Source organism: Glycine max, chromosome 2 (genome assembly GCF_000004515.6).
Source record: "Glycine max cultivar Williams 82 chromosome 2, Glycine_max_v4.0, whole genome shotgun sequence".
NCBI lineage: Eukaryota > Viridiplantae > Streptophyta > Magnoliopsida > Fabales > Fabaceae > Glycine > Glycine max.
Window position 1 is genome coordinate 9,672,098 of NC_016089.4, and position 23,022 is coordinate 9,695,119.

Sequence of the window (23,022 nt, forward strand, 5' to 3'; positions counted from 1 at the left end):
ACACTTAAAAAATAGGAAAGCAATCATACCGTAGAACAAACATAATAATAAGCATAATATTGAATGATAAGCATAATTTATCTGTTGCTTTGAAATTTTTATTGTGACAATATTAGGTAGTGACAAAATTGAGTTGTGTCTCATTTTTTTTGTAAAGATTAACTTAATGATTATGTATTTTTGTTTGAGTCTCATATTTGGGGAAATATATTGTCACATTAGAAATTTTAGAGTAATATAAACAAATTATGCTTATTAGTCAATATTATGCTTATTATTATGTATGTTCTAACTTATGTTTATTTTCCTATTTTTTAAGTGCTTATTGTAGTGTTATTCTTGTAATGATTAAACAAAGAGAGGAAGATGAAAATTAAATTATATTTTGGATAAATAGTAATTTTCATCTGAATGTGTAGAATGCTGACAAATTCATTTTTAAATGTACCACGCAGGCTCTTTCATTAACGATAACGGACCAAAGTTAACAAATAGATAGATTTATCACACACTTTTCTCACTTTTGGGAACTAAAATTTAAATTTTTATTTTTCGAAGACAGATTTTTCAATAAAGACGAAAAATGACTATTTACTCTAAAAATAATCATTCAATCAGGTGAGCTCCCAATTAATGATATTGCAATCACATAGCAAATTGGTAGAGGAGATCCTAAATTTAATCCTTACAAAATTTATTATTGAGAAGGAATGATAAATTTAAAGTGTGACTAAAACCTACATTGATAATTAATTTCATAATAAAAAATTAAAACTTGTAAAAATATGTCATGATTTCACTTAAAAACTAAATGCTATAATTACGACCGTTTTAAAAAAAAACACTATATATGTATGAACTCTTTTAAAACTACTTTTATTTGTAAGACGTTAAATTTGATCAAATTAGAAAGGTTAATAACTTCCGACAAATATTTCAAGTTATGTGAAAAAAAATAGATACTCAATTTTAATTTAGTTTAGCTCACTTTTTTTTTTCTTTTTCTGGACTCCTTTAATTTAGTTCAATTTGAAAAACTATTAAGCCCACGCAGCCTAATGCACAATGACCAGACCTTTATGAGGTTCAATTATTTTTATAATGATTTATATTCTTGTTTATTTGGACAGTATATTTTATATTAGATTAAATTTACATATTAAAAAAACATAAAAGGCTTTAAAATTAATATATATTTTTATGAGTTTCATTATGTTACAAATAAATTAAATATCAAATGTTAATAAATAATTTTTAATGTAGGAATATTATAATTACAGAATATGAAACGAAAATAATAATTTTATATAAATATTATATTACATATTGACTGTTTTGTTATTGATATGATATGATTATAAAAATAGTTTTTAAAAAATATAGACCAGTAGTAGATCAGCCCGCTAGACCCAAAGACTACAATGAGCTAAAATGGCCCAGCTAATATTAAAAAATGTATAAACCCCGTTACTATAAGCAAACCCAAATTCACATGTATATTCAATTTTATTTTCATTTTCTATAACCAAACAAGTTAGTTATCATTTTGCTAATTATTTTATTTTGTCGACTATAACTATTTGTCCAATTCGGGTTATCAAACAATGTTTAAATACTTTTTTTATTCTTACAATTTAGGTTTTTTTTTCATTTTTGTCTTTGAATTTTTTTTGTTTTATTTTAAATACTATCAAATATGTTTGCTTTATTTTTTATCTTTAAAGTCATTGGATAATTCTTTTTTGGATGTTTAATTTTTTTATTTTAAGGACGGAAAATAAAAGTTACATAGATTAGAAAAAAATGTTACATAGCATAAACAAAAAAAGTTGTACTGCTGATTGCTATTTATTTGTCAAAACAGCCCACCTAGTTCTACATTCTGTGAATCCGGGTGTTCTATATATAAAATCTTCCTTTTGGGAGGATGTGTTCTAAGTTAGGCAAGGCAAATTTGAAACACAAATTAATACAAAGTCTCTTTTTGTAAAGTATCTTTTAGTGAAATCATAATCACAATGGCCAATCAATGTTCTTAAAGGCTAAACGTTTCAAACATTCTTAAAGCAGTTAATTAATATATTAAAGGTGCTGTTAAAAAAAAATTAATACACGAAAGCTTACATATACATTCAAGGGTGCATATATATAGTTTGATCATTTTTCTGGGTATCTTTTCTTTTGTTTAAAATTCTAAAATTCAAATATCATATAGGACATCCAACTAATTTGATTTAAGTTGGGTAAATATTTTTTCTCTTGAAACTTAGCATGCTCAATATATATAACTGTTCTTCATCATCCATCTGATAAAATCTAAAATTCTTTTGTTTGTGAACATTCTACACAGTACACAAGATGAATATTGTATCATTTAAATGCAGAAGAAAAGGGCGCGCATATCTTTTGAATATAAATTTATTTTCCATTTCAATTCTAACATTACAAACAAATAAGATTTTGTGTAACAAAAAAGCTGATAATAATCTATTTTTAGATTAGCATATAGTAGATAATAGTGTTAGGAACAATAGCAAAAACAAAAAAAGAAACCCTTTTTTTCTAGCTTTTTCTTCGCATAAGAGGGACATCTCACTATAGACGTGTCATATTACAATAATTGAATAGTTCCCCGTTTTATTTATTATTTTCCTTCTTTTTTTGTTTTCATTCTTTGGGTCACTATCATGATATTATTGTTTGTTGCAACTATTTTAACTTTTAACAACACAACTCACACGTAATAAAAACAACTCAACTAATATCATTAGACCAAAGCATTCCTAAATTACTCTAAGCTGCATAACCCTTTGCAATTGTTTTAGACAAATTAATGGGATCCGACAATGAAAATATGATTAAAATATAGATTAGTAAAATTCAAGATATTCTCTTGTAGCCATTCAAAATATATGAAGTTTTATATATATATATATATATATATATATATATATATATAATGTATTAGTAGCTTGTCTATGTAATTCGTAATTTGGTGTTAAACCAAAATAGGAGATGGAGGTATATGAAATTACATTTGCATTCTTTCTGCTCTGCCATATTGCCTGTATTCACACTTTCATCTTTGTTATTTTGCAGAACTACCTTCTCATTGCTACTTTGATCAGCACAAGTCTCGTATTTGCTTGTTACATTATTCTCATGGTACTTTGTTTTACTAGAATATATTCCATTGCAAAACTAAGGCGTAGCAACTCTTGAATCTTAGGCTTAATTTTTTGGTTCTTAATTAGTTACAATTTATCAAAGACCTTCTTATATAAAGCTCTTAGAAATATTTAAAAGTTGTGACATATATATACTTGAACCATAAATACTTTATTTAAAGAAGTAATTCTTAGAGTAGCATTTTATTTCTAGGAATTATAGTGCTTGGATTTTTTTAAAAAAAGAATCACGATTTTAAATTTTCAGAAAATAATACCCCTTTCTAATTTTAAAATTTCTAAAATTTTGTTGCAAAATTGAAAAATATAAAAATTAATTTGAAAAATAGGCTTCATAGAAACGTTTACAATTATTTGTAAAACTTTAGCTCAATCTCTTATTCAGCCTTCTCTATGATAAAATGAAATATATGTTCAATACGCTTTTAGCCATTTATGAAAAATCATGATTCTTGATCATTTCTGTCAAGGACTTTGTCACAAAAAAAATAAAAATAGTTGAAGACCATTCAATGATTTTACTTCACGTTCTTCAAAATTCTTCTAAACCAAATAGCTACAAATATTTTATGAGTAGTTATGATATATTATGATTTCAGAGAAGATAAGACTTTTTTCTTCCTTGATGAGCATAAGACAATTTACTTTCTAAAAAAAATAATTAATTGATCTTAGAAGTCTTTTGCATAAGTTTATTAACTACCACATAGTAATATTTAATGATGTCACTAATAAAGAATAATAGGATTGGCCAAGAGTATTTGAGGTCCTATCCTAGGCAAACATTATATTAGGACTTTTTAGTAATATAGGTGGAATATGTATTATATAAAATTATTTTTAAATTTATTTTCTTTAATTTAATTTTTTTGATGTAAGATTAGCTATTAAATTTGTATAATCAGGTTTAGATATATATATTTTTTCATTTGATAACAAAATAAAATATTCAATTTTCTTAAGACACATTAGAAAACAAACAAGATTTATTAATTTAATTTTAAAAACTTCTTTCAACTAAAGTCACAATGAAATTAATAATTAATGATATTTTATATAAATGCATTTGGAAAAGATCTTTTAATAAATTTAATATTTTAAGTAGTGTTTTAATTTTTACACTTAAAATATTTTTTCTTTTTAGTTATATATACACATAAAATTAAAATTTCTTTTAGGGACCTAAAAATTAATTGACCTTAGTGGCTTGTCATAGGCAAATTTTACCCTTTGTATTGGTAAGGTTCTTATTAGTGATTCTACAAGTTTTCTATATGAAGTCTTATTTACCTTCTCCTTGTCATATCATTTCAAAAGCTTCTTAGTAACATTTATTAAAATATTTGGCAAGTTTGTATTATAAAACTTTTTCAATAGATTTACAACATACTTCAATTTTCTTGAGAAATAAAATTTCTTCAATGTTCTTAGAATAACTATATGCCAAACAAATACTCTGCAAAGCCTAAGTTCGTCATCTCGTGCCTAAGCTTGTTATATAAATAAGTTATCAACATAAAGGCAAATAATGATAAAGTCATATGCGTGCCTTGATTAATTTAGGATATGAAGAGAAGGTTAGCTATGAGTTATTTGAAAGAGTAAATTACATTTTAGTCCCTAAAAATATAAAGTACCATCATAATAGTTTCTGCTAGAAAATGTCAAATATATTCTTGAAATTAAAATTTGTTAGCCATATTAGTCCATGTTGCTAGTTTTGTTAGAGTCTACAATGATAGTAAGTTATAAAATTTAAGGACTATAATGATAAGTTGTACATGTCAAGAGGTAAAATGAGTAAATGAGAATAGTTTGAATTTCAGTTTTTTTTTTGTTGACATTTTTCTAATTTGGAGGACTCTTATGGCAATGCCTCACAATTTTAAGAATTGAAACAATCCACTTTTATTTCAAACTCCCAAAGCATGTTTTAGGTCATACAAAGCTTTTATAAGTTGACAACCTTATATTTTTTTCCCTTGAATTAATTGGATAACCTTGGGGTTGCTGTATATACATGTTCTATTGAAGTTTCCATTGAGAAGTCTGTCTTCACATCTAGTTGATAAAATAATGGCTTTAATTCAAGTAATAATAATGGCTTCGAAGTAGTTAGATTATATAAGAGAAAACCTTTTAATTCTTCACCATAACCAAGAGAAATTTATCCTTTTTACTCTCTCATCAAGCTTTTCTTTGCTTTAGGAATGAAAAAAAAATGATATACCATGCGATTAAAGAATTTCAGGAATAATCTTTTATTTTCTTTTGTGCCAAGTTTCGTAAAGTGTCATATTAGTCAAAGTTTTTGTTAACGTCTTGTGAAGAGAATTGATTATTGTTTTGGAAACTTATGCTCAAGAGTTATTTAGTAGTTCTTTGGCTTTCATCGCACTCGCCATTTTGGTAATGTTTTATATTCTTCTTATTGTTAGATCAGTCTGTCATGGCTTATACTAGTTGAAAGTTACTTTTGATTATTAATGTCATTTTCTTTACAGTGACCCCAGAAGAGTTTGTAAGTAAACTCTTTATCAAAAGTTCTTAAAGTTATAAAGTTTTGTTGATTTTGATCTTTTATAAGGATCCTTGAGAATTTTTATGATTTATACAAGAAAAATTGTCCACATCATTATAGAAATATCACAAATAAATACTAAGAAATGTCTATTGTTGCTAAATGATGAAGTTCTTGTAGGTCCCTAATGGTCTGCCTGCACGAGCTATAAACGTCCTTTGACTCTCCAAGGTGAAGTTAGGAATGACAATTTTTGAATCTTGCCATAGATTCAACCTTCAATTCATATACATAATGATTGATATTTAAGGAAGGTCAATCACCACTTCTTTTTGTCGTAATTCTTTCAAATTTTGATAATTCAAGTGTCATCACTCTAACTAAAATGAAACCTTAAGTAGCAGAAAAACCTTGCTTAATTCATAGGTATGACATCCCCTCATTTGTTTTCTTTTTTCTTTTTTTATCAGTTATCATACATGTTTCTTTTTTTTTTTTATCAAATTATACTAAATAACATTTTAGTATGAATTGGCCAACACTCAAGATTTTGAGATATAATGAAGGAACATAGAATTCTTAGGAGTGACCTTATCATTATTTCTTGACCATTCTTGGTTTGAGCTTCCCCTCCCATATCCTCATTAAATCTTAATAATCGCTTTTGTAGTTATATTTTTTTGTGTTTCTTTTGAACAATTTTTTTATTGTAAATCTTGCTCTAAAAGTTTATCTAAAAATAGTCTCATATATCCTTATTTTATTCATGAACTTCAAGATAGTTTGTCAATTCATGAATGTTATATGTAGAAGAATTCTTAAAAAAAGTGTTTAATTGCACTCTTAATCTTTCTAAGTTGAATTGTGTATGATTTATGCCTTCCTTTTTTTATCAACTATTTAAACAGTTTTGGTATCATCTGTCAATATTCTTCTACTTAGAATCTTCGAATTTTTTTTTATCCAAATATTTATAGGTTTATAATGTATTTGAGATATATAGAATAAATTAAAAGTTTAGAAGTAAGAAATTTGATATAGAAACTTGATAAATTTGGAAGGGCTTTACAAGACATGAGCTTAGGATTTGAAAAAGATACTACCTATGGTCCATTTTCTAAGAGGAGAAATTTTGTTCTAATTATAAGAAACAAAGTTGAGTCAAATAACTTCTTTGAATATCATTATTAGGAATACTATTTCGGGACCTTCATATAAGAAATAAATAAGTGCATTTTTTTACGCAATTATAAAAAATAAAGACTCATTTTCAAATTATTAATTGTTAATTTTATTGGTTAAATTATAATTTTTATCTCCATTAAATTTCTAATACACAATTTTGGTTTTTTTCGTGATTTTATTCCTTAAATTTTAAAAATTTATAATTTTATTTTAATATTTAATTTTTCATATTTTAATTATTCAACTTAATGGTTGAATAATGACATGTTAGTATTGTGATGAAGTATAATATTTTAAAAATTAATTAATTAAATAAAAAAATAAAAAAATTAACTATGCAAAATTGAAGTTGAAGAAAAATTATGATTTTTTTTAAATCTAGGGACTACAATTGCAAAATAATAAAAAAAAATCAAAATCACGGATTAAAAATAAAATAAAAAACTAAAATTACAATCTAGCTAATATTATTTTATACTCATAATTTATTAATTTATTATGAAGTCTAATAATGACACTTAGTCACTTTCCTTGTAACTGAATAATACATTGAACTAAATATAAATGCTTTGACCAATCAGTCATTGATTTGTGTGGAATTTCAAGAAAGAAATTTCACACTTTCCTTGTAACTGAATAATACACTGAACTAAATATAAATGCTTTGTGTGGAATTTCAAGAAAGAAATTTCACTAAAAATAATCGGTTAAATTTTTAATTCCGTATGAATATTTGACCCAAAAAGTACAAATGGGCCGCTTTGATTTATTGATAGACACATGCATCATGCATCGTGATTGTAAATTTTTTAATTATTTAACTTTTAAAAAGTATTTCATATATTAATTATTTAGCTTCTATCATAGGTTAATCCACTCATCATTTCAAGTTGATTAATTTTTTTTCTTTGTGAGAAACATTTTTCTAATAGGTAGGAGATACATGTTCTCGAGCCACTAATGATTGTGAGTTGGGATCACAATGCCTCGAGTGCAATTCGCAAAATCGCTGTACACGAATTCAAACTATAAGTCCTATTTCAAGGGTCCTTATTAACCTTTACCTCATTATTCTTTTTATTTTATCTTGTAATTGCTAATAAATTTTAATTTGTATATGATTATTGTGAATGATGTATAGGTGAAAGATCTCCCATTTAATCAATACTCATGGCTTACAACCCATAATTCATTTGCATGGAGAGGAGTGAACTCAAGTATTGGTTTTCCAATTTTGGGCATCATGAACCAAGAAGACTCCATTACGGATCAACTCAAAGTATGTTACAGAGTTTGTCAATTTTATTTTGTTAGAGATGAAGTAAATGAGAGTAACTATATTAATTGTTGGGTAAATAGTCATTTTTATTTTTGAAAGTATATAGGGCTGACAAATCCGTTTATAAAAAATAAAATTTAATTCCTATGTTCACATGATCATCAATTTTATGACATTTCTGTTTATATTTGTCAAGTAGAAGTTTTCTAATGTTAACATATGAAAATTAATGATGAAATGGATTTGTCTCACTTTTTATATTTTTGAAGATTAAATTTTGTTTTTCCATATTTCAAGAACAAAATTATCAGCCATACACACTTTCAATGATAAAAATAACTATTTAGATATGATTGTTATATAAGATGTCATTTCAATTTCTAAAGACAAGTTCATATACACATATGCTTATAATTTTTATGAGATATTTTTCATTGCAGAATGGTGTAAGAGGATTAACGTTGGATATGAATGATTACAAAGATGACATTTGGTTATGTCAAGGACCATGCTCTAAATATACAGCTTTTGTAAGACATTTGTAAAATTTTCTAAATCACCACCATGAACAATGAAAATTTATTGATTTTGTTTGATTTATTGATTTTGTTTGATTTGGTTATGCTTAAACATACATGGACTTTTTTAAGGAATTAGTATTAAAAAAACTATTTACATAAATAGAATAGTTTCAAAATTAATTACATGATACAAATTATTTTTGTTACTTAGGATGCTGGAGGTGTCACCCTAAATAATACTTTATGCTAATTTTTTGTCATATAGGAGAGACCTCATTTAGAGCGACATCTCTTGTTTTGGTCAATACATTCTTTTCATATTGATTATATCTACAATCGATATAAAAAATAAATTTTTATAAAAAATGAACACAAAGTGTTATTGGGATGATATTTTATGTTATCCTAGGTGGAAAAAAAAAACCATGCAATGTAAATAGTTTGAAACTACAGCCTAAATAGTTTTAATTTTTTAATACTACTTTCGTAAAAAAAGAAAACAGTCCTTAAACATGCTTTACTTCACATTCTTTAGAACCCTGGTTTTGATGTATGAAATATGATTTAACAGCTACCAGCAATCTATGTTCTAAGAGAGGTCAGGGCATTCCTTAAAACACATCCAACACAAATCATCACCATTTTCATTGAGGATCATGTAACATCACGAAATGGTGTGAATAAGGTGTTTAATGGAGCAGGGTTGAGGAGATTTTGGTTTCCAGCATCTAAAATGCCTAAATATGGCGGTGACTGGCCAACCGTCAAAGAAATGATACGTAGGAATCATAGGCTAATTGTGTTCACTTCAAATGCTACTAAGGAGGCTCGTGAAGGAATTGCATACGTGTGGAATTATGTCGTAGAAAATCAATGTGAGTCCCATACCATTCCTTCAAGATCAAGTTATATATTAATGGCTAAAATATGTTTAATCACTTTTATGTTTACTAATAATTTGTGAATTTTGTTTTAGATTTGTAATAAATAAAAAATTGTGTTGAGTATCTAATAAAATATAAAAAATATTTTTTTCCTTAATATTTGATTTTAATCTCTAATAAATTAACGAGTTTTATTTAAAATAATAATAAATTTTATTCATTTTGTATTAGTTCTTTGAAAAATATTTCATAAAGACTAATAACAAATGGATAAAAATTATTAGAAATTTAAAACAAAATTTATTAATTTATCATAAACTAAAACAAAATATTAAGAATAAAAAATATATTTTTTTTATTTCATTAGGGATTCAACACAAAAAGAAATTTTATTAGAGACTAAAAATAAAATTTACTAGTTTATTAAATACCTAAAACATATTCTAACCTATATTAATTGAGGTCAATTTTGACAAGTTCTAATATTGTAGATGGGCATGATGGGATGAAGGGAGGTTCTTGTTCAAATCGTGTTGAATCATTGCCAATGAACACAACCACAAAGTCACTAGTCTTAATGAACTACTTTCGAAATGTACAAAATTCGAAAGAAGTTTGTAGGGATAACTCATCTCCATTGATTAGCATGATGAATATGTGCTTCATGGTTGCGGGTAATCGATGGCCTAACTACGTTGCTGTTGACTTTTACAAGGTAATTTTTTTAATAACACTTTGATAACCATTACCTACATATTGATATATAATATTCATTGGAGTTAATTTGTTGATGGAACATTTAGAGAAGCGATGGTGGGGGGGCTCCAGACGCATTGGATATGGCAAATAAAAACTTGCTTGAGACGTAAGAAATGCAACGAATGACTTGTATAATTATTTTTGTTATATAAAGATGAAGGATTACGTACTGAAGAATATGTGTTCCAATTATATGTTGAACACAACTTTCTCTCTCTTTTAAGCATGTTATCCCCTGCATGCATGGTTCCTAATTTCTTTCCCTGGCCCCACTAGCTCTCATGGTATAGTAGCAACATAACTTTTTCCCCTTGTTTTTTCTTTTCAAATCAATTTGGCCTTTGGCACACATATGCAGCTTTACTATTTAACCATAGTATGAACTTGATTTTTCCCCTTGCTATTACTAAACAAGCAAGTTGGGTTCATATTTTCAATTTTGTTGAGTTAAAAAAATTCAGATTAATGGTTTCAAAATGTTATGCAAACTTTGGATTGTCATTTATAATGCAAATGTTACTGAGCTGCTTAATGCAAACTTGGCTTCCTCATTCTGTAAAAGTGAGATGTCGCTCGATGGAGCAAAAGGCAATGTTTTTGCTCCTCAGAAGACATTGAAGCCAAGTTCAGAAAGATATGAGAATTCTGCATATTAGTTAAATATATTAAAAAGTAACGAAAAGATTTAAATAACTAAATAAGATACATGAATTATTACAAATCTTCCTGAGTTATTGGAAGAGGATCTAAATTAAGGAAATTTAACTCATTTGATTAAAAAAGGATACCTGACTTATTATAAATTTCATAATATAGTCTTTGATTTCAAAAAAAAAAAATTGTTTATCATCAAAGACCAAATCAAATTATATTATATGTCAATTTTGATTAATATAAATGAAGTGTCATGATTTAATTATTAATTTAATCCTTTGATTGTTAAAAATGTTTGATTAGGTCCTTTTCTTTTTTAAAAATGTCTCAAGGTGGTTCTTTCCATCCAATTGAACTTGAATCATTGCGTAGCGTCATGGAATTCTAACCATTATTCAAAGTTCTTTTTGTGAATATGCTTTTATTGGCGACGCAGACCATGCAAGCAAATGCTTGAGTCCTTGAGAGCTTTGTGACCATTATCACCTGAACTAAAAGCCACGCAAACCCAAATTTCTTCATAACTTCTGACCTTAATTAAACTACATATGTTAAGTGTTATACTTTATGCATGCAAACTAATTAAGCTGCATGGAGTGAAACAGTTAGAAAGCAAAATTGTTAATTAGAAGGAAAGGATTTTGGATAATTTAGCTTGCGAAGCCTTTCCAACTATGAAATGAAGCAATCTAGCTATCTCATGCTATAGTCTATAGAACTTGTACCTTACGGTGAAGCAATTTTTGTCATGCGTTAGTCAATGAAGCTTCAAAAGAGAGTTCGAAACAATAATTGCTTCAAGGGAAGAAAAAAAAAAGAGTTTGAAAAAATATTGCTTCAAGAAATAAACTTCTTTTTGTAGGAAGAAATTAAACAACATTAGCTTGTACGCATAACATTGATACGGCAGGAGGCTGAATGTTTCAAACTTTGTGACCTCTCACCATGTATAAATAATTATTTAAAAAATGCTAAATTATTTTTTTTAGCTCTTTATTTTTTTTTAAAAAAATACCTAATTATTATGAAACACTATAAACAATTTTTTGCAATTAATAAGTATTTTTCTTTGAAAAATGCAAAATAAACTAAGCATTAATCATATACACGACGAGATACCAAAAGGCCATGATCAGCTGGTTCATTTCTCTTCTTTTCTAATGTTGTGGCTAGTTGTTGTCTTTTAGATATCTTTGTTAGGATAAAATACAAATAAAAAATGAGTTTAATTTTAATATTAGTGTATAATTTTTTTTCTTAAAACGTGTTAAGTTGTTATCACATGATTTAAATATTTTATCTATAATTATTATTATTATTATTATTATTTAAGAAGTTAAATTTCATGTTTCTTTTATTACAAATGAGGTCACAATAGCATATAGTAAATGTAAATTTAAATTCTTAATAAAATTAGGATTTGATCCTCTCACAATAATGTACCTAATTATATGGATTGGAGCCGGTTATTTAGGGTTGGACTAACCATTTTAACAATTCTGAATTATCACAACTAACATGCTTGTTAACTCAAATTTGATTATCAATATATCTATTACTTAGTATTGACCCTTTTGTTTCTAATAACCAAATATAAATCTTAGTATTGAGAAATACGAACAACACATACTGTTAACGCTTGTAAATAAACTAAAAAAAAGTAAAAGTATATGTGCTTAATGCATAGAGTTATTATTTTTTTATAACATCCTTTGATAATTTATTTTTTAAAAGATTAAAAGACATGCATTATTAGTGTATTACATTGCCAACTATTTAGTAATTATTTTTATATAATTTTTAAAATAGTTATCATACAAATTAACAATTTTAATTTATGATTAGATAGTGTTACACTTTCAATTTCAATACATATGTTATTTATATATTTAGTGATAATATTTTTTAAATAAAATTTTGGATTTGAGTTTTGTAAATGAAAATAATATAATTAAAACGAAAGAATCTCTTTAAAAATTTTAGTGATCAACCAAAGTTTTTGATCGAATCTAATATATTATAACAATGTATACTTCATATCAATAGTATGAATAAAAAAAACAATTCAATGATAACATTGTTTTATTTTTCAGTTTACACCTTTTCACATTGCTCTTAATTTCTCCCTCTAATATTTTTTTTTAAGTATCTCTCTAATATAAAAAGGGTGTACCAGTGGAATTTTTTTTTAACATATATATGTTGATTAGGAGAAGATCATTAGTTAACACCTTGACAGGTAAAGCTGCTATAAAATGGTTCACGTTCAGCTCATACGTCTTGTTCACATGTTGTAGTCTTTGGAATTCAAATTTCGCATTCAATCTTTGTAACTGACAGATAAAGGCGACAATATCTCATCTTTCCTCTCACACCATCAACAAAACCAAATAATGATGATGCAGGTATATCTTCCTTCCTTCTTCCTCATGCATGCTCTGTTTTTTCCTCTGTTCCAAAACAGAGACTTCACTTTCCTCTCTTTCTTTCTCGCAGAAGCCAACACTAGCAACAACCCTTTTCGCCGTTTTGCTCCTTATCCCTTCTTCACTTGCTCTCAAGGTACAAAGTAACAGCTTTAACACTTCTCAATAACCTTTTTTAGCTTTTCTCTTTGATAAACCGGTTTCTGAACTTGACATTCTTAAACAGGAAGGACAAACATGCGTAGCCGACAAGAACTGCGACTCGGGTTTGCATTGCGAAACTTGCGTGGCCAATGGAAACGTGCGACCACGTTGCACTCGGGTTCAACCAATCAACCCCACTTCAAAGGTCTCACTCTCAACCCTTTTTTCTTCTTTTGTTGTTCTGTTTTTTTTTTAGTTTTGTTTTGTTGTGGCATGAAAATGGTATCTATTTTAATGAAGGTTTCGATTTTTTGAATGAATAGATAAAAGGGTTGCCGTTTAATCGGTATTCATGGCTGACGACGCATAATTCATTTGCGATTTTGGGTAAGAAATCAATGACGGGTTCTGTTATTCTGTCTCCAACCAATCAGCAGGACACGATCACAAGCCAGCTTAATGTGGGTTCTGTTCTCTTACATCACTTTCCATTTTTCTTTTGGAAAAACTTAATATGGAGTTGTTTAATTTTTAAGCTTTGGATAAACTACTTGCATGACATGATACAGTATAAGAGAAATAAGAAATTAAAATGAATTGAGTTTTTTGCGTAAATTAAATCTTTTTATGAGGTTTATAAAAGTTAATTACACAAATTAATTTTAGTTCATAGTGAAGTTCAATTTTTTTTTTTTTACGTAAACACAACTTTCATGTTCTTCGTCAATTAGAATTGCAATAATAAATAATACATTCATTGTCTGAGGACTTTATAAAGTATTTGAATCACAAACTTTCACAAATATTTTATTTTTAGGTATCAACAATCCATATACAATAAAGTCTTTCATAAATGATAATCGCCATAAATGACCTACATTAAAAAGTCTTAAAATATTTTTTTTTTACATAAAAAAAGTCTTAAAGTATAATTTATATGTTTGTTGAACTCTAGCTTGCATATAAGTTTTGTACTCTTTTTTTTTTTAATATTGTCATCTGGTTACTTGGAAAATTTTGAACTCCTAAAGGTGGAAATTAAGTAAAGGAAAGATCTTTGAAACTTTAAGCAGTTGTTTGGAGATCATTTGTCGTGTCTCTCATTGTGTTCATTATTCTACTTACCGGGAAAGTAAAGCTTCTGCTTTGTGCTCATTGTAACGGAACATTAGGTCCCCACTTTCTTTCTTTTCAATTCTTTTTTAACTGAAAAAGTCTGAAAGTGGTTGGTTATAAGGTTGCGTGCTGCAGGATAAATCCCTATTATGAAAACTTCGCCCAAGATTGTGTCATGTGAGAATTTACATTTTAAATTAACAACTAGAAATTTTTTACACGGTTGAATAGTTCAAATGGTTACTAGTTTAGTTGAATAAGTTAGGGACTTAATGTGAAATGGGAATTTTTTAATTTTCTTAATGACATGCATACATTGTTGAAGCCCACCATTGACGAGGATAGCCCTTATCTGCTTTCCTACGAACAAGAATGTCTTGCATGTGGGAATTTATATATTAAATTGACTAAACAAGTAGGATTTTTTTTCCATGATTAAATAGTTCAAATTGTTACTAGTTTAATTTGATTGGTTAGGGACATAGTGTGAAACGTTAATTATTTTTTCTTAAAGAATCTCTTAAATTTTTTAATGACACGTTTGGAATTGTTGGAAGCACAACAATGATGAGGAATGGGTCAAAGTTCAAACATGAGCAAAACAGCAAAGACATCTATTTTATACTCTCACAATTGGTCACTTGGTAGAAATTATTCACCAACTTTTATACAGATTGAATAGCATCATTTAAAAAATAAAAACAAAAGATACATAGTACAAATTACAAAGAGTATGTTAATAAAGATTAGTCCATTTGATAAGAGTGAGACTTATATCTGACAAGGATGTGGATTTGATTCTTCACGTGAAAGAGAAATTATCCCTTGTGAATTTGATAAGAGTGAGACTCATATGTGACAAGGATGTGGATTTGATTCTTGACGTGAAAGAGAAATTATCCCTTGTGAATTTACCAATGCGTAAAAGAAATCTAAAATGATTTCAGTTTAAGAGCTTCGGAACCTTAATTATGCTCACATTTATCTCGCAGAATGGAGTACGAGGGTTGATGCTTGACATGTATGATTTCCAGAATGATATTTGGCTGTGCCATTCATTTGGTGGCCAGTGCTACAACTACACAGCTTTTGTAAGTAAAAAAAAAAATGGCTTAGCTATTGCTATTCCAAATTAAGGATAGTCAATAATGCAATTACAAAACACTATTTCTCTGTGACCAAGAAATCTGATTATACTTCTCTTTCAATAATGAATAATTAATATTTATCTGGTATGTGAACAATGCAGCAACCTGCCATTAATGTTCTCAAAGAGATTCAAGTATTTCTAGACGCAAACCCATCAGAGATTGTTACTATTTTCATTGAGGATTATGTTACATCACCAAAAGGCCTAACAAAGGTGTTTGATGCTGCTGGACTGAGAAAATACTGGTTTCCAGTGTCTAGAATGCCCAAAAATGGTGGAAACTGGCCCACCGTTGATGATATGGTCAAGAAGAATCAACGTTTAGTAGTCTTCACTTCAAAATCATCTAAGGAAGCTTCTGAAGGGATAGCCTATGAGTGGCGATATTTAGTAGAAAACCAATGTAAGTACTACAAGTTCCTAAATTTTAAGTTTAATGCGGAAACAAAATTATTGATAGAGAAATATTATTAGCATAATCTCTAAGAAATGATTTTAAACACACTCTTTATAAATGACTGAAACTTGCTACTAAAAATCATAAATTTGCATGAGCCTTACTCTTTATTTAGTGAATCTCAGTTATGATTTTGTAATTTTAGATAAATTTTAATCAGTAGTAAAAAAGTGTGTTATTATTACTACTTTTGGTAATTGAGTTTTGGGAATGCAATTTGCAGATGGAAATGGAGGCATGAAAGCTGGTTCATGCCCTAATCGTGCAGAGTCACCATCTATGAACACAAAATCAAGATCATTAGTTCTAGTGAATTTCTTTAGAGATCTTCCTGATGTAACTAAATCTTGCAAGGACAACTCAGCTCCTTTGCTTAGCATGGTCAATACATGCTATGAAGCAGCTGACAAACGATGGCCTAATTTCATTGCTGTTGATTTCTACAAGGTATTTAAACATTAGCCATGTTTGATATTCCCAACTTATAGAGTAATGATGAAAGTAAACATAGTAAACCTTTTATAACATTGATGTTTCAGAGGAGCGATGGAGGAGGAGCCCCTGATGCAATAGATGTTGCTAATGGTCATCTAGTTTGTGGGTGTGAAAACTTGGCCTCATGCAAGGTTTGCAGCAATTAATTGTATAGTTTCACTTGCGAAAAGAAAATATTACATAGTCTGAGAACAAGTGGTCTAACTAATCTATACTTATTTATATCAAAGATTTAATAACATGTAAATATAACTAACAAATCGTTGGTCTTAATAGAATTGAGTTTGGATTCCCTAAGTATGGTAACAGATTTAAATCTTATAGATAAAAAAAAAATATGATTAAAAGAAAAGACTCTATCAGAATGGATAGTCAGATTTTCTTATAAATATTAATAATTGGTAAAATTAATAAATATTTCATATCAGTAACATAATTAACAAAAAAAAACATGTCACATAAAAATGAGTTGTGATTATATAGTCTACCATAGTACTCTCACTCTCTTAAGTTTGCTTATAATGAAATTGGATTTGTGCAGGCTAATATGACATTTGGAGTGTGTCAGCTACCTGAGGCTGAAGCCACTCCTCCCCTTGCAGCAGCAGCACGTAACACTAGCTTTGGTATTCGAAATTGCAAGCCAGTTTATTTGCTGTGGTCTTTAGCCACCACTGTTTTTGGGGCCTTGCTCGTGGCATTTTGAACAGACATTTCCCTTCATAAAATCTAAGTAGAAGAGAGTAGGAGAAAAGAAAGTGTGTGAAGAAACCATTTTTGGGGGATCACGCTGAATGTGCGTGAACATTTGGTGCAGTGCAATGGTTTTTGTTATTTTATTTTATTTTAATTTTGAAAGAGGAGCTTTGGAAGGTGTAGTTGTAATTTTATAGTCATAGTGGGTATGCAAATGCAATGGGCTCTCTGAACTTAATATTGTTAAGTTATTAGTGTGCATCATGTGGTGAGGGTATGGTATCATTGATTTAACGTGCATTCAAAAGAAAAATATATAAGTGAATTTGGGAGACTGTTTGTTCATGAGTTGCCCATCCAAGTAACAATTATTCTTGCGTATATTTGACATCTATACACCTTGTGTAAGAGAAGCCTTTTATTTTATATACCACTGTGATTTTTTTTTAAAAAAATTTCCACCTTAAGTAATGTTATTATGTAAGAATGAATTTATATGTCCTATAAAATTATAAAATACCAAATATATTAGATTGGTTTTTACACTTGTAAAACCAAGATTGTATTGAACATCTCCTACATACTAATTTGGTGGCCAGGATAAACAACATATGATACGATACATTATTATATATTATTTCAATATATTGTTGGGGATTATTAGTGCATAAGTTATTTTAGATGAAAAATAAATAGGCATCCTATAATCAAACCATTTTTAATTATTTTTGTCATTGTTATTATTATCACAATCTTCATATTATCACTATCACTATCAATGTTATTATTATCAACATCATTTTTTTATTTTTTTTACATGTTATATTCATGTCATTATTGTTACCACTCATCATCACTATTATTATTATTACTATTATCTTTATCGTAATCATATCTTTGTGAATGCCATCATCATTTAAATTTAGTTTGTAGCAAAAATTCTTAAATAAACATATAAAATTAGCTTATTATATCAATAAGCCATAATCACAGCTCATGCATAACTGTTCACCGACCAAATTCTACCCCATTTCAAATCCCATAATCTAAAAAAAATTAAATGAAAAAGACCATCTTGACATCTTCGAACTCATTAAGTTCAAGAAAGGCACATCATATCTTTCTTGTTAATTATTTAATGTACCTCATTATTTGTTTTGGTGCACCCCAAGTACATTATGGATTGTCCCATCTATAATATATTTGAGGTGTAACAAACAAATAACAAGTTACGTTAAATAATGTCTATCTTCCTTTTGTGTTTCCTCTCTCATTCTGCTTGCATATGCTAGGTAAATGCTCAACAAGCACCATCAAGAAAACTCCAAAATACCTAACATAGCAGCATCCATGTAGCGAGTTTTACAACCTCTTCTCCACATGCTGATCTGTTTCACCCTCCACACTCCAAAGTCATTAATTTTTTTCATGTTAATGTTAATGTTAATTTTAAAGTCTTTAATTTATTTTTTTGATTTTGTTATGTTAATTGCTAATTCTTTAGTTGATTTTTTAATGTTCCGTTAGTTATATAAAATCAAAGTAAAAATAACCTAGTAAAAAATTACATGAAGAATTTCTTTAGGTTACACAATGAAGTTGTCTTCTTGTGTTCAATTTTTTCACTATTTGTGCTTACTCGCCTCTAGCTCTTGGCCCACTTCTACTATAATGTACTAGTAGTTGTGGTGGTGAGGGCCAAGTCTCTTACTTATCAACACTTTGAGTTGTTATTGTTATCATCATCTATCTTCATATTCATTATTACCATTGCTCCTTCAAAGACATAGATGATAATTTGATGTCATTGCTTTATATGTGAACAACTGAACATCGAGAGTCAGTGTTCATATTAGTGGATAACATAGAAGGAGGAAATAGAATGGAAGGAAAATTGAGGCACATAGCTAGCGAAACTATGCGCTGTTTCTGGCATAAAAGATAAATCCTTCAACTTGAGTTTGAGGGTTAGGCATAGAAAAATGTTTGAGGTTTGAAAATGTACCCTGTTTAGCATATTGTTGACGTGCTTGTGTCAATGTAGTACTGCAGCCAACAAATATGTATCTTATTAATTTTTTTAATCTCCTACTTTTTGCATCATGTGTTGAATTCCCCTCAAATAGCACATGTTGCCGAATTTTGTACTCTTGCAGCCAACGCATCTGTTTAGTCTTGACTATTCAACCACATAATCTAAAGAATGATAAATGTGATACTATTTGATAAAAATGACAAATGTGGTACTATAACCAACATAATTAGGACTTTCATATTATGCATTTCTTGAAAAAATGTGTTGGTAAAAAATGGAGATGAAGAACTATAATTTGTACTTATAATTTGAGTGTTATTGCTCTTGTTTGAATGTGTGCCTCGTACTCTTGTTATTATTCACAAACATCACTTACATTATCTCTAATAATTGGATGGAAAAATATGTTTTTGGTATATGTAATTTTGGTCAAACTTAATTTTGATTTATGTACTTTTAAATTAATGAATTTATTCCTCTAACTTTACATAATATGTATGAATCTAATCTCTTATCCAATTTGTCACTAAATGTTAAATTTAAACATGAAGAGAAACTAAATTCAAATATTTTCAAAAGTTGAGTGACAAAATTGATCAATTTAAAAATACAAGGACCAAAACCAAATTTAAGTGAAGGTGTAGAATTTAAAACACATTTTTTTCTAATAATTTAACAACATATTTACAAAATATTGTGTGACAACACTTTTAAAATAAAAGAGTTTATATTTCTCCATTACCAATATACAAATTCATATTTTTATTTAATAAAGTAAAATAATAAAACAAATACCCATAATCACCCTTGTTCTATTCTAATGAAGAAATTTTACAAAAAAAAATATTTGTGAGAAATTTTTTGGAAAAAAGTTAAGTTTGAAATTGAGATATAAGTTAAACATATACAAAAACTTGTAACACTACATTCAAAGAACAAATTCATATGGAGAGATGATAGATCAAGTTACTTCAAGATTTTTTTTTTTTATATTTCTTTTGTCTTGAGTCAATGATCAAATGTGTTTTTCAACCCTTTGAATCAAATCTTGATCCTGTTTGTGGTGCATGACTCTGACCTGTCTAAATCACTTTTTTCATATCTAATCAAATTTAAAATGTATCATCCCTTTTATTTAAAATAAATAATTTGAACAAAATTTTACAAGATATTATAACAAGTTAGTATTTTTTTTATACTAAAGTATTTTTGAGTCAAGAGCCAGAAACCAATCCTTCAAAATATTGAGAATCTGAGATTTATTTAAAAAAATTTAACTTCTCCTAATATATTCTCTTTCATACACAAAAACTTGAAATTTGAACCAATGGCCACATGCTTGAAGAACTTAATTTTGTGTTATTATAACGCAACATATAGATCTGTATTTAATAATAATAATAATAATAATAATAATAATAATATGCTCAATTTTGTAAGAATGGATAGTTTAATTATTTTATCATTACTAAGACATTTAATTTGATGATATTAGCAATTTACTATAGACTGGACAGTAGGTACTTCACGGGCTGCTCTAGCCGGTATGGTCCATTAACAAAGAAGTAATATAAATACAAGGGAACTGTTATTCTGAACCCATGTATTTCTATTCTCCCTTTCCACGTGGATACAATTTTATGAAACTTCAGAAATACCCTTTCAATGGAAATATGATTTCATTGTCAAATCTACAACAATGGAACCCTATTTCCATTGTAGTGTTTGAGGGACAAAAACACATGTATAACAAAAATGCTATTTTGTTGTATATTTGTACAACCAAATTGTATTTATGTTGTAATAAAGGGGTGTAAAAAATATGTAACTGAAACAAAAGAAATTTATGTTGTAATAAAGGGGTGTAAAAAATATTTAACTGAAACATGATTCTGTTTTTATTGAATATACGATGGGATCGTACTTTCTTTACATCTTTTTTTGGACACCCTTATTTTGCAATAACAGAGTGTATATTCAATAAAACATAACTGCATTTCCATTGAAAAGGATACACAACATACACCAAATTTCGTCTCACATTTTTTTAATTCAATTATGAATTAGAAATACCATTCAAATCCCTAGGAATATTAAATTCACTTCCACCTTTTCATAAAACACTAACCATGTGTATAGAATTTGGGGTACACCACCATTTACAGAACTTTCAGACAACAGAACATTTCACACAAATATGTACTTCAATTAAATGATGACTTACCTTACACCTTCACTGAAACTAGAAAGGGTCATTCAAACGGTTGATAAAACATTCATGCCAAACCCAATTGTGACCATTGTTCATCCATACATACAACAATGTTCAACAAACTTCAGCATCTTCCTAGATATTGACGCAAAGCGGTTGCACGACATTGTGCTACTAGGTTCTCATGGGGCATGTGCGATGTAATGTGGTGCAACGTAGATCTCGCGGGGCAAGGTGGCCGGTGCGGCACTGCTTGGAACTTAATGGCAGGGCGGTGTTGCTTGGTAGACAATGTTAGGGGGTGGAAAGTCGGATGGGAAGGGGAGGAGTGTAAGGATTTGGTGAGTGGGCAAAATGGAGATTTCATGTTTTTTAAAAAAGGTTGGGGTGAGGATAGTAAAAGGTGGAGCTGAGAATATAAATTACCTAAATATAAAAGAGAAAATAAAAATGGACCGAGCCTTCAGAAGAAAATAAACTGGACCAAATTCAAAATTCAATTTCTGCTAGAAAAAAAAATTCAATTTATGATTAAAAAAGGAGTTGAAATCAGAATAGACGTAAAGATGAAGACAACTTATTGCTAGTAAAATTGGTGGGGTTTGGAGTTTTAGAACATTTTAGGGGTCTTAATCTTAACTCTTAGGTTGAGTTGTTGGCAAGTATGCTATGAGTGTTTCCTGAATCCGGTGACTGAGTTTCCTTGACCCCAATTTAGGGAAACTATCCCTTTATCCTGTATTTTTTTTAACTTTTTATTTATTTAATAATTATTTATTGGGATTTAAATTTTTAAATAATTATGTATAAAAAATTTAACTCCCTTAATACATTTTAGAATCCGTCATGTGCTTACATATAAAGCTTAAAGCTTAAATCTGAAACTTAAGAGATCAATTAATAAGTATCAAGCAAGTCGCCCATTGTAAATAAATCTATATCTTATGACTTATGTCATATATACTTTGAGACTTGAGAGTACCAGTCTCTCTTTTAGACATATTACGAAAAACTAAAAATTTATTTGGTGTTTTCCCAATCTGTTTAATACGTGTAAAGGAGTAAGTTCTAAGCACACGACGGGGCATCATTTTCTTCCGTGATTGGATGTACATTAGAATTTACACTTACCATGCTTTAAATGCACGCCCACATCTTATGACTTAAAGATATAAATATAAGACAGAGATGCATTAATTTATCTGGGAAGATTTTCAGTACTAGATTCAAACTTTGACCGCAGCTGAATCTAAATCGGCTAATTACAAAAAATAAAAATAAAGAAAAATCTGAATTGGCT

The 23,022-nt window shown here is 28.3% G+C and overlaps 2 protein-coding genes across 7 annotated transcripts; both read left to right on the top strand.

The window, feature by feature from the left end:
* Positions 1-2,953: 2,953 nt before the first annotated feature.
* LOC100818720 (PI-PLC X domain-containing protein At5g67130) lies at positions 2,954-10,577 on the top strand. Of its 6 annotated transcripts, XM_041011978.1 has the most exons (9): positions 2,998-3,021; positions 3,100-3,165; positions 5,890-5,940; positions 7,827-7,905; positions 8,036-8,173; positions 8,614-8,703; positions 9,266-9,569; positions 10,070-10,293; positions 10,382-10,577. In XM_041011978.1, exons 4-9 carry the CDS (start codon positions 7,855-7,857, stop codon positions 10,445-10,447), a joined length of 873 nt encoding a protein of 290 aa, XP_040867912.1. In that variant the 5' UTR covers positions 2,998-3,021; positions 3,100-3,165; positions 5,890-5,940; positions 7,827-7,854; the 3' UTR covers positions 10,448-10,577. The 6 variants fall into 6 exon arrangements, with proteins under 6 accessions (XP_003520058.1, XP_040867910.1, XP_040867912.1 ...); XM_003520010.3 differs by lacking the exon at positions 5,890-5,940 and having other exon boundaries at positions 2,954-3,021; positions 7,827-7,940; XM_041011976.1 differs by lacking the exon at positions 5,890-5,940 and having other exon boundaries at positions 2,956-3,021.
* A 2,595-nt stretch (positions 10,578-13,172) lies between these two features.
* On the top strand, positions 13,173-17,936 carry LOC100819253 (PI-PLC X domain-containing protein At5g67130). Its single transcript, XM_006574826.4, has 10 exons — positions 13,173-13,230; positions 13,332-13,396; positions 13,488-13,553; positions 13,644-13,766; positions 13,885-14,022; positions 15,670-15,768; positions 15,927-16,230; positions 16,508-16,731; positions 16,824-16,910; positions 17,321-17,936. Exons 1-10 carry the CDS (start codon positions 13,191-13,193, stop codon positions 17,483-17,485), a joined length of 1,311 nt encoding a protein of 436 aa, XP_006574889.2. The 5' UTR covers positions 13,173-13,190; the 3' UTR covers positions 17,486-17,936.
* Positions 17,937-23,022: the final 5,086 nt, after the last annotated feature.

Coding starts and splice junctions, on each gene's coding strand:
- LOC100818720 (XM_003520010.3), top strand. Junction 8,174..8,613: donor CCATTACGGATCAACTCAAA/GTATGTTACAGA, acceptor TTTTCATTGCAG/AATGGTGTAAGAGGATTAAC. Junction 8,704..9,265: donor GCTCTAAATATACAGCTTTT/GTAAGACATTTG, acceptor ATGATTTAACAG/CTACCAGCAATCTATGTTCT.
- LOC100819253 (XM_006574826.4), top strand. CDS start 13,191: ATGTTGATTAGGAGAAGATCATTAGTTAACACCTTGACAG. Junction 13,767..13,884: donor CAATCAACCCCACTTCAAAG/GTCTCACTCTCA, acceptor TTGAATGAATAG/ATAAAAGGGTTGCCGTTTAA. Junction 14,023..15,669: donor CGATCACAAGCCAGCTTAAT/GTGGGTTCTGTT, acceptor TTTATCTCGCAG/AATGGAGTACGAGGGTTGAT.